Raw genomic sequence first — 10,572 nt, 5'->3', positions numbered from 1 at the left:
GGGGTTGTTCAGCCAGGAGAAAAGAAGGCTCCTTCTAATAGCAGCCTTCCAGTACCTGAAGGGGGCTACAGGAGAGATGGGGAGGCACTCTTGATCAGGGAGGGTAGTGAGGACAAGGGGTAATGGGTATAAGCTGAAAGAGGGCAGATTTAGACTAGATATTAGGAAGAAATTTTTCACTGTGAGGGTGGTGAGGCACTGGAACAGGTTGCCCAGGGAGGTTGTGGATGCCCCATCCCTGGAGGTGTTCAAGGCCAGGCTGGATGAGGCTTTGAGCAACCTGGTCTAGTGGAGGGTGTCCCTGCCCATGGCAGGGGGGGTGGAACTTGATGATCTTTAAGGTCCTTTCCAACCCAAACCATTCTCTGATTCTATGATTCTATAATTGGTGAAGAAAGCAATAAAAGACTAGCAGCCCTACAGGGTAGAACTGAGGTTCTGTTACCCTACCTGTGCCTATGACAAAACATGGACTTGTTTTCGGAGAATCATGGACTGCACTAAAATGGTTTAAGTATAGCAATATAATATATGTAAGAATCTATAAATTTGCTGTTTTATAAGAAAATCTTTGCATATATTAGCATCACAAAGGAAAGACGCTGACACGATACCTTTAGCATTTGTCATGCATAAAACTCTTCTTTAGTTATGTGCCTGGTTTTGGATACACATAGCATTAATACGCTGGTATAAATTTTATGTTGCTCTTGAAGGAGCTGCAATAACATAAAAGGTAGTAAAATGGCCATATTTGGAAGCTGCAAACTGTACCATTCCTCCAGCTTACATAGACTTGCTGCCAAATCTACTGCTGCTGCCAACGCCATCGTTCTTTTTCAAGACAGAATCAAACAGCACTGCCTTACAGGAATATGTAGCTTACACAGAAGAGCATAATGACCAATCCACATCTGTGGTTTAGAGAAAGAAAAAAGTTAAGAAAGGAATAAACTCCCTGAACCAATAAAAAGATAGAAGGAATTAAAAATGAAGTAACAGAAAAGCTACCAAATACATACTCAACAGGAAAAAGCTTGATATGAATATCTCCCATGCTTGTGTGGATGATGGCACTGTCTGAAACTCTTTTGGGACCTTCTGCCTGAGTGGCTGCCATAACCTCTTCTTTAGAAGGTTTCTCATTAAATACATCTCTGTCAGAATCTGCACTTTTCGTGTCTTCTGGTTCACGTCTAGTAAACTGAAGAACAAAAGAACAGAAGGTTAACTGTCTGGTTTTCTCTTTTTTCCCCTTTTTACACACTGCTCTGCACCAGAGACATCAATGTGATTATTCAACCTGCTGAAGACCCAACTAGCTTTGAAACGTACAAGAGATTCATAGCCTTGCATTTCGGTGATATGTGTTACCAGCATTTTCAGTCACAAATTCCAGTACAACTACATGCATACCCAAGTAACCTTTTACAATCTATTATCTTTAAGCTTCCTCTCCTTTTCAACAGAAAGTCCACAGTAGTTCAGCATCTTTTCTTTTAAAAGAGTGAAGAATGTGTTCTGTTATATTCAGACAAAACTGTCAGGTTTCATCATAAAACTTTTAGTTTCACTACAAAGTCAAACTAAATCCTCTTATTCCAATACTACAAAACTATAGAAAACCAGCAAATTTAACTCAAAACAGAAGAAATCTCAGAAATTTATTTTTTACTGTAGTTACAGTAAAACATAGAATAAATATATGAGTACATGAGCATCCGCTTAAGTGAGTAGTACACTTACATATCAAATCACAATCACTAATATTTCTGCAGGCATACAGTCATGTTTTCTCTAACAGTGAGTAATGTTTCCAGATTTTGTCTAGATCTTCCTCTTCACTTGTCAAATCGTTTAGAGTAGTATATTCCACAATATAATACACATTAACCACACAAAGCCTTAGAGAGTACACTATTTTGCTCCAACAGATAACACTATCAAAGTCAAGCACAAGTAACAACAGAGAGACCAATCTCTAACCTCTATGGTGACCACATCCCTGATCAACTACTAACTACTTTGGAATTGCTTGTCTATTTGGCTTATTCACTGTATCTCACCTAAATGTGAATTGTGAACAGGAAGACGACTCTTGTCTTAGTTGCCCATAACATTCATGGTGCTACAGAGTCCTGACAACACTCTGAATTTAATTATTCTTTATTACATGTTTTATAATTATTGTTTCTTCATCAATATAAGGTTTGGCTAGGTCTTTTAAATATTCTTATTTGAGGTTTTTTTTTCCAACTAGAACAAAAGCCTATAACCTTCTCAGAGAACTATAACTTAGACAGCCAAAACCATCCAAGTTTATTTAACTGCCTGAGCAATAAGGAAAAAATTAAAGCTGTTTCTAGTCAATTTCTATCTAGTTCAAGCTAAAAATTCTAGAATATACTTGCAATATACAGGGACTTCTCTAGAAGAGATGTGTTTGCAAATACTCAAGGCAAAAACTACTGGAAAGGTGCAAGAAGAAAAATAAAATTAACGCAGAGAAAACATCAATAAAAGAATGAAGTTATTGAAACAGACATCATACACACCATGTAAAACCTATTTTTTTTAAAAGCTGTGCAGATAACTGTTGGATCTGCCTGGATATTCTGGAGAACAGGATTTTCAGATGCCTTCATCTCTATAGTGATTGCAGCACGATGTTTCTTTGCTACTCCTTGGAACAAAGCCAGCTGCATCACTCTGATGTTCTCTTGTTTTCCCAAGATACGAATACACCTGAAGTACAAGATGTAAAAAGTTGTAGCTATCAGCTGCTCAGTCAGACACTGTCTCCTTCCTTACTGCAAGACTCAAAGCAAAATTCCCAAACCCTTCCAAAATAATTTTTTATTGTTTTTATGACACTTGTCCATTCAAACTTGCTAGATAATTTACTAGTCAGCCTCCTTATGCAATAAAATCCCACATTCACATTTACTTTATGTTATTCACATCCAGCCAGCCAGAGAGGAAATGATTATATATTTTTAATACAAATATGATTGCCATGTTTTCTCCTCCATTTACTAAGCTTTAGACTGCAACAACTCATTACAAAGCATGGGAATATCTTATCTACAATCTAATGTAAGGCTCCCAAATAACAACAGCAAAAAAAAGATTAGACTCCCCCAGTCATATCAAGTTTTAAATATACTACAAATTTGACTGAATGTAGACTTTAAAGCAAACATATTCATCTCAATACATGTCACTGGAACTTACCTGTTAGTCTCTACATTTATGACCTTAATGCCCAACATTGTTCCATAGAGAACAAAGTGTCCAGTTTCATCAAAAATTATATTAATTAATCTTACTCCATCCACTTTCTCCAGCTCACGCTCAACTGCCATACGTCGGCCAAACTCCATGTCTGGCAGTTGCTGTCTCATCTGCTGAAGTTCAGTAAACATCTACAGGAAAAAAAGAGAAAAAAATCACTATTATATTAATACATTTTAAACTTTTGATCCAGCAAAACACTGATCCACATGATTAGAAAATACAGAATTCAAGTGAAGCTACTCCACTCAAGCTTATCTGAAGAATGAAAATAAATACAAGTAATACTCTCTTTATTTTAATGACCCAATAGGCATCTTGTAGTACTAGGCTCAAGCAAAGAAAGAAAAGAAGTGTGTAACTGTCTAACAAAGTTCTTAGAAGATGACAAATTTCATTCATTATTTTGATGGCATTTAAATGGGCATTTTCCATAATTGCTTTCTAGTAAAAAAGAAATCTTGCAGTATGAAAACAAAGATGAAAATCAACAACTCAGTTTCACTGTATAACTAACATAAATCAGTAAGAATTAATTCTGGGGCAAAGCAATACAAGCAGCAAGAAAGAGAACATGGAAAACTTCTGCAAGAAAAATATAGCAATGAAACTCAGCTTTAGAAATAGATGGTAACTTAGGTGACCATGCTGGTAAATAAATTCAAATAAGTAAAGTCTCAAAAAAAAGAGAAGCAAGACCAAACTCACACTCAGAGATTCATCAAAGACTCTCATGAGCTTCCCCGTCAAAAACCGAAAAATTCTAACTTTTCTGTCAGACCCAAGAGTGGCCATTTTCTTGCCATCAGGTGAAAAACTTATACTGGATGGGTAAGCCTTGCATTTAGCAAATTCATATAGATCAGTATCTGTTTTAAACTCCCAGTTCACATTCTTGGGAAATTTATACTCATGAGGAGTACCAGTCCAGTATTCGATCATTCCAGATTTGTCAGAAGACACTACTACTTTGTAGACGGGGTTCAATCTTATCTGAGTAAGAGAGGATGTATGGAGTTTATCAAAAACATGAAGTGGCTGGTTATTTCCTCGTCCATCATATATGAATATTTTTCCTGTGCTCTTCTCAGATGTTGCAACAGAAGATATGGCATCTCCAGGGCAATATACCCATTCACATTGGCCAGGGTAGTAGCTGCAACAAGGAATGGAAGGAGAAAAGAAAAAAAGATATAAGGACTGGCTTTACTCAGATAAGAATCGAGTTGTGCTATCAACTTAAAATCAAATATCAGAAGCAAATTTTGAGCTTTGTTTACTAGTCAGGTTAATACCCGTCTTGCTAAAATTCAACAGTGTTACAACCAAGCTTTTCCAAGCAACACAATTCAGTGGATGGCTCAGCCCATTTCTGTCACTCCAATATTGTTTTATGAAGGGCCTGTGACACGAAGCAAAGGTAGAAGGTGTGTATAAAAGACGAATCAGGATGGAAATACAGCTAAATAGTCCCAGTAGCACTAATGATTACTACTCAACTTCTATGACTCAATAGCATTTCTCTTCCATCTGTTAAGCAACTAATGCTTCAGTGGAAATTAAGACAACTGCACCTTTACCATACACTTATGGAAAAGTTAAACTAGGTATTGCCAAAAAAACCCCACCAAACAACCAAACAAATTCCCCCCTCAAAAGCGATATAAGTAAAATTAAGACAACCACCCTATATTCAATAAGCATTCTGAATGCAATTAAGACGGAACCCATTTGCTACTTGCAAAAACATACTCTACAAACAAAACAAGACAGAGATATGATCAATAATATGTTATGTGTGTTTTTAAAAAAAATCTGTAAGCAAAGATTTTGAGAACCAGAACTGAGAAACTAAATGACAGATCACAAAGAAGTTATACGTTCTCCATAGGAAACTCATATTTAGGTTCCTTTCACAAATCAAACTAATGGATACTGAAGGACTGACAAATGACAGACACTAATAATTTGGATTTTCAATACCTGTCTGGTAAAGATTCTCATAAAAACAAACATAACCAGAAGTCTGTCTTAGGCTCACTGGAAAGAAAAGGATAAAATAAACACAAATAAATTAATAAATATCATGTCCCATTGACCTATGGATCATTATCCAACATTTCTGCAGAAATAGCTGCCCTTCTTCAGATAATTGATGGAAGCATAAAGCATGGGCATTTGCAGACAGCCGCACTGTACAGATGATTTAGAAGTCAAAGGATCTGGAAAATTTGAGACAAAGCTAATCAACTCCACAATGTGTCAGCATATACCTATCAAAGCACACAACTCAACCTGAGCTGAAACAACCACACAGAACTTACGATTCTACATTGACCACTGCAAGCCTGGGCAAAGAGCCATGAAAAAAATCTTAGGCAGGTCAACAGAAATTATCTGCTCACTAAACAGTAATGCAGAAGATAGAGCGACAAACACTAGGTTTTAAAAGGCTACTCAGAACAATGCTTATATCACAGCTATGTACTGTTCTCTTCTTCATTAAAAAGTTCACTTCAGCTAAAACTCAATTATCTCGGAAAAAAACATATGGGGAGAGGAGGGTCTTGATTACTGAGGTTGAAAAAATCTATTTAAAGATAAATCAGGGAATGTACTATAGAAAAATGTAGTCGGTAGCATTCTCAGGGTATCCCTGAAGCAAAATTGAGTTAAATTCTACCTCAGTTTTTCATGAATTTTCAAACAGAAAAAAAAGTACCTTCTATTGTAACATCAAATTAAGTTTTTCTAATATTAAATTAATTTTATTTCATCCTATAATTTTCCCAATTTTTTAGTGACAATACAGGGCTGCTAAGTCGAAAAGCACAGCAAAAATAAAAGACTAAGGCTAAATGGAATTTTTCCACAGCAGACAGCAAAGAGGGAACCAATTCCTATAGGTTAAGTACATTATCTGGAGGATGATACTAAAACTATAACCAGCAAAAAAGGTAACATCAGCTTTTATATAGGAATTCTGAAAAGCTTTTGCTTTTTTGGGGGGGTTTATACTTCTATTCAGCTTCACAAGTAGCCCACAAATAGTAGACTACGAGGAATAAATTCTCCAATTTTAAAAGGCTTGTGGAAACATCAGTATTTCTACTATTCTTGGTACAGTATTCATTGATATTCCTACCCTCCAAATCCAGCCTTGTAACAGTGTGGGGCTTGTTTTCCTCTGTTATTGTTATAATTCCAATAACATCCATCAGTATTTCTCCCAGATTCTCCAGCAACAGACTGTATAACTACAGAAATCCTACAACAGCAAGACTAAGGAAAACAATATTTTTTATAAAGGACAAGAAAATTTCTATCCCAATTACAACAAATAAGACAATACAGAGAGACCAAATTTCTTCTCTACTGGATCTATTAGTTGGCTATCATTTTTTAATTCAGTGTCAAACAACAGGAAAAAATTATGCCTAGCTAAGTAATTTGAGAAAAACTACAACTTTGTGCATAATATTTGCCACTGAGGAAAGACACAGACCTACTCCACTCACGTACTGTCACACACAGAGTCATAATTTTTTCTATTCAGTAAGGAAGTCTCCAGCCACTGGATGCATTTCAGATAATGCAACTTAGCTTCACCTGACTGAGGGGGGAAAACTCTCCAAAAAAACAATTTATTGACTTACCTCTTAGCAAAATAACCCTCATTTATAATCCAAAACAAACCTCTTCAAGAACTGAGCAACTTACCCCAGTTTCAGCATGTTGATCATATCAAAGTTTATTACATCAAACACCTTCATTGCTTTGTCATCTCCAACCGAACAGAATAATGCCCCCTCGGAACTAACAGCAATACTCTCAATAACACCTATTAAAAAAGTTAATATACTATTAAGACACAGAAAAGGGACATCCTTCATTTCAATATTCTGCAGGAAAAAAACTGCAGAGATTTAAACCTGTTTCTCAGCTGTTTCTCCACCTTTTTGATTAAAAAAAAATTACTTCAATTAAAAAAAACCACACAAAACAACACTTTGTATCCTATCACTGCTTAGAATCAGGTACCTGACAATGAACTACTAACCATATATATAGATGAAAGATGATAATGGCAATTATTTTCATTTAAAATTGAGAACAACATTATGACATGGTAAAAAATTGTGTGCTCTTCAGCTTGCATCTCTCAAAAGAGAAAAAGCAGAAGAATTCTACAGATTATTACAGTCCTGCTATTAACACACACAATACTCGAAACTACTCTCCAACTGAGCCTTGCATAAATTTTTCACAATACTTATTTTTGCTTGGTAGCCTTTGTTCTCACATCTTGTTTCTGTATATAATGAGAAGCTCATAGTCAAGATCAAGAACCCACCATAAGATTTTTTTTTAACTGTAAAAAAAAACAGTACTTTTACCTTCTATTATTAAATATTTTTCCTATTGTAACAGTCTGCAAACTGTTTTTTTTTATATCAGGCATATCATAATTTCTAATAGCAATGCAAACTTCATTTTCTGTCCAGCCCATTTAATGCTTACCATAGTATAGAAGAGCTATGTCTACTTCTAATTCAGCAAATCAGGTTAAAATTATTAATTCTTAATTGCAATTCATCTGATAATCTTGACAACGATGCAGAATTTACTCTACGGTTGCAATAACAGCAGATGAATACAGCTATTTTTTTCCATAATGCAGGGCAAAAAAAAAATATAAGAGATGGAGGTAACCTTACTTAAAATAACATCATCTTAAACTTTCTGGAATTTACAAACCTTGTTATGTACCTTGTTCACTTATTTTAAAATAGACAGCTTCTTCATGTCGTAGACATTCTCCCCACAGGCAGGGCACAAGGCAAGGCAAAGCATGCAGGGGATCTGTGCAGGAGGAGTCCCACATGTTTTATGCTCACTCTATCCCTCCTGTAGTTTGTGAGCAAAATGTAACAGGAGAGGGGAATAAAGGAAGATAGGCAGATATCATTTAATCCCTGACTGCAGTAAATGAATCCCAGAACTCTTCTGCTCTTTATTTGTGCTCCTCCTCAAACGACTAAGAGCAAAGGGCAGGAAAAAGTAAGGTCCTTTATAGAAGAAAAATTAACTTCTCACCTAGGTGACTCCGGAAGTGTTTAACAAATTCAATCCCTTCTTCTATTTTTTTCCAGAATTTTACATGTCCATCATGACTGGCTGTTATGATGAAATCTGTCCTACAATTACAGAAGAAAAATAACAAAAGAATGCCCCACAAAGACACACGTATTATGGACTTTCACACCACTCTGGGGCAGTAATTTGAACAGTAATTAACACTGTGTAGAGAAGGAACTTTAGACAAATTACTGTGACAGTACGTCTGAATGGGTGCTATCACTCCTTGAAAAGCAAACAAGTATTTTAATGCACTCTGGATTAATCTATGAAAAGCCAACAGCCTGAATTTAAGAAATATATTATATTATCCCTTTTGATTATGTACATTTTACTCTTATTTTAGGTCTGGTTTAACAGTAGTTGCTAACATATGTGTATATATATCTATAAAAAAGACAAGAAAGTTATCTCCTCAATCTGAAGTTCCGATGAATCATATTTTGTTCAGATGCAGTCATTTGCTGTTATTCCTCTATATATTGCACACTGCAATAAGGATTTTAAGACCCTCTTTTAGTCTATTTAAACAATTTTTTATCTTGCTTCTTTGTAAGTCTTTCCTTTGCACCTAACTTAAAAAAAACCCCAAACTTTTAAATACCACCTTTGGACACAGTAACCTTCCATCATTAAACTTCCACAATGGAAACTTTCTAGCATATACAAAAATACATCACTGTCAATGAGACACAATGGAAAAAAGACACTTACTTAGTACATGCTACATGTGTGATGACATCTCTGTGCATGTAACTGCGTTCATACATCGAAGCACATGGTAGATTTTCAAGATAAACATGCTCAAATTCAAGAACTAAACAAGATAAAAAGAAAAATCAGGATTTTTTTTTTTCACAAAGGTACATCTAGCTTCTGTTCTCCTTTTTTTACCCTTGATTAGGCTTACTCCAATTTTAGTCAAGAATATACTAGGATTTCGTGCAAAACATAACAGAAGAGGTTTCTACTGTGACTTTGTACTTTGACTTACAGATTATTGGTAGACTAAAGCCACTCAAACTCTGCTTTAACCCTGTTGTGGTTTAAAACCAGCCAGTCTGGCCAAACACCATGCAGCTCCTTGCTCACCCTCCCCCATTCTAGGGGACAGGGGTGACAACTGGAGGAGTAGTGGTAAGGAGACTCATGGGTTGAGATAAGAACAATTTAATAATTGAACGCAAAGAAAATGGGTGATACATATGCAACTGCTCATCAGCCGCTGACCAAGCCCCAGTTCCTGGCTAGTGATCCCAGAAGAGAGAGGAAGCCTAAAATTGCAATCCCAGAAAAGAGACAGGACAGAGATTCCGGCCAACTACTTATATACTGAGCATGTTGTTGCATGATCTGGAATATCTCACTGGCTAATTTGGGTCACTTGCTCTGGCTATGCTCCCTCCCAGCTTCTTGTGCACCTGCACACTAGCAAGTGCACAACCTGCAACTGAAAAGTTGCTGATTTTCTCATCAACAACTAAACACATCAGTATGTGATCAACATTCTTCTCATACCAAATTCCACAGTGAATCCAAAACACAGCGCTCTTCTACATACTAAGATGAAAATTAACTCTATCCCAGCCGAAACCAGGACAAACTCATATAAATGCTCCCTTTTAAAGCAACTATTACCTTGGCTTTCTGAATGTACAAAAAATAAATTAAATACACCAATTTCTAAACTACTGCCAGAAAGCACATCATCCTGCACTTCATCATCTTCCAAAACCAAATGTATCCCTGTTATTGTTAAAAGATTCAATGTCCCACACAGGTATTGCAGCTTAAATTCCAGGTGCTAGCACCGACCTATTTCATCGTTTGAGCTGGCCCACCCAAAATAATCCGATTTTCTGCTTTTGTCTCCTATTTTTACATCCTGACTGTTAACACCGGTGCGATGGCATTTATCACTGAACTGGCAGGCTTGCACCTGTCGAACACCGTTAAACTCACATTACCTTTACGGTGACAGTCAGAGAGCCTCGAGCTGCCGGAGGCACCACCACCGTGTGTCAAAGCGCAGCCCCGGGGCTGCTCCGCCTCCTGCAGCTCGGGGCAGCCACCCGCGGGACAGCCATCGCCACCGCCCCGCGCCGCTCGGCCCGAGGGGCCCTCCAGACGGGCCAGAAA

At 36.8% G+C, this 10,572-nt stretch overlaps 1 protein-coding gene across 1 annotated transcript; it reads right to left on the bottom strand.

Annotated features, from left to right (window-relative positions):
- Positions 1-1,022: 1,022 nt before the first annotated feature.
- PPWD1 (peptidylprolyl isomerase domain and WD repeat containing 1) lies at positions 1,023-10,372 on the bottom strand (the record flags this gene model as incomplete). The annotated part of the gene is made up of 8 exons (XM_010087105.1): positions 1,023-1,204; positions 2,556-2,745; positions 3,235-3,425; positions 4,003-4,450; positions 7,015-7,135; positions 8,392-8,492; positions 9,148-9,250; positions 10,249-10,372. Coding segments are annotated over 8 exons (1,460 nt in total), but the record flags the coding sequence as incomplete, so codon positions are not given.
- Positions 10,373-10,572: the final 200 nt, after the last annotated feature.

This window comes from Pterocles gutturalis, unplaced genomic scaffold (genome assembly GCF_000699245.1).
Source record: "Pterocles gutturalis isolate BGI_N339 unplaced genomic scaffold, ASM69924v1 scaffold41071, whole genome shotgun sequence".
Lineage (NCBI taxonomy): Eukaryota > Metazoa > Chordata > Aves > Pterocliformes > Pteroclidae > Pterocles > Pterocles gutturalis.
Note: the sequence above shows the minus strand (reverse complement) of the source record. Positions and strands in the feature narration are given on the sequence as shown.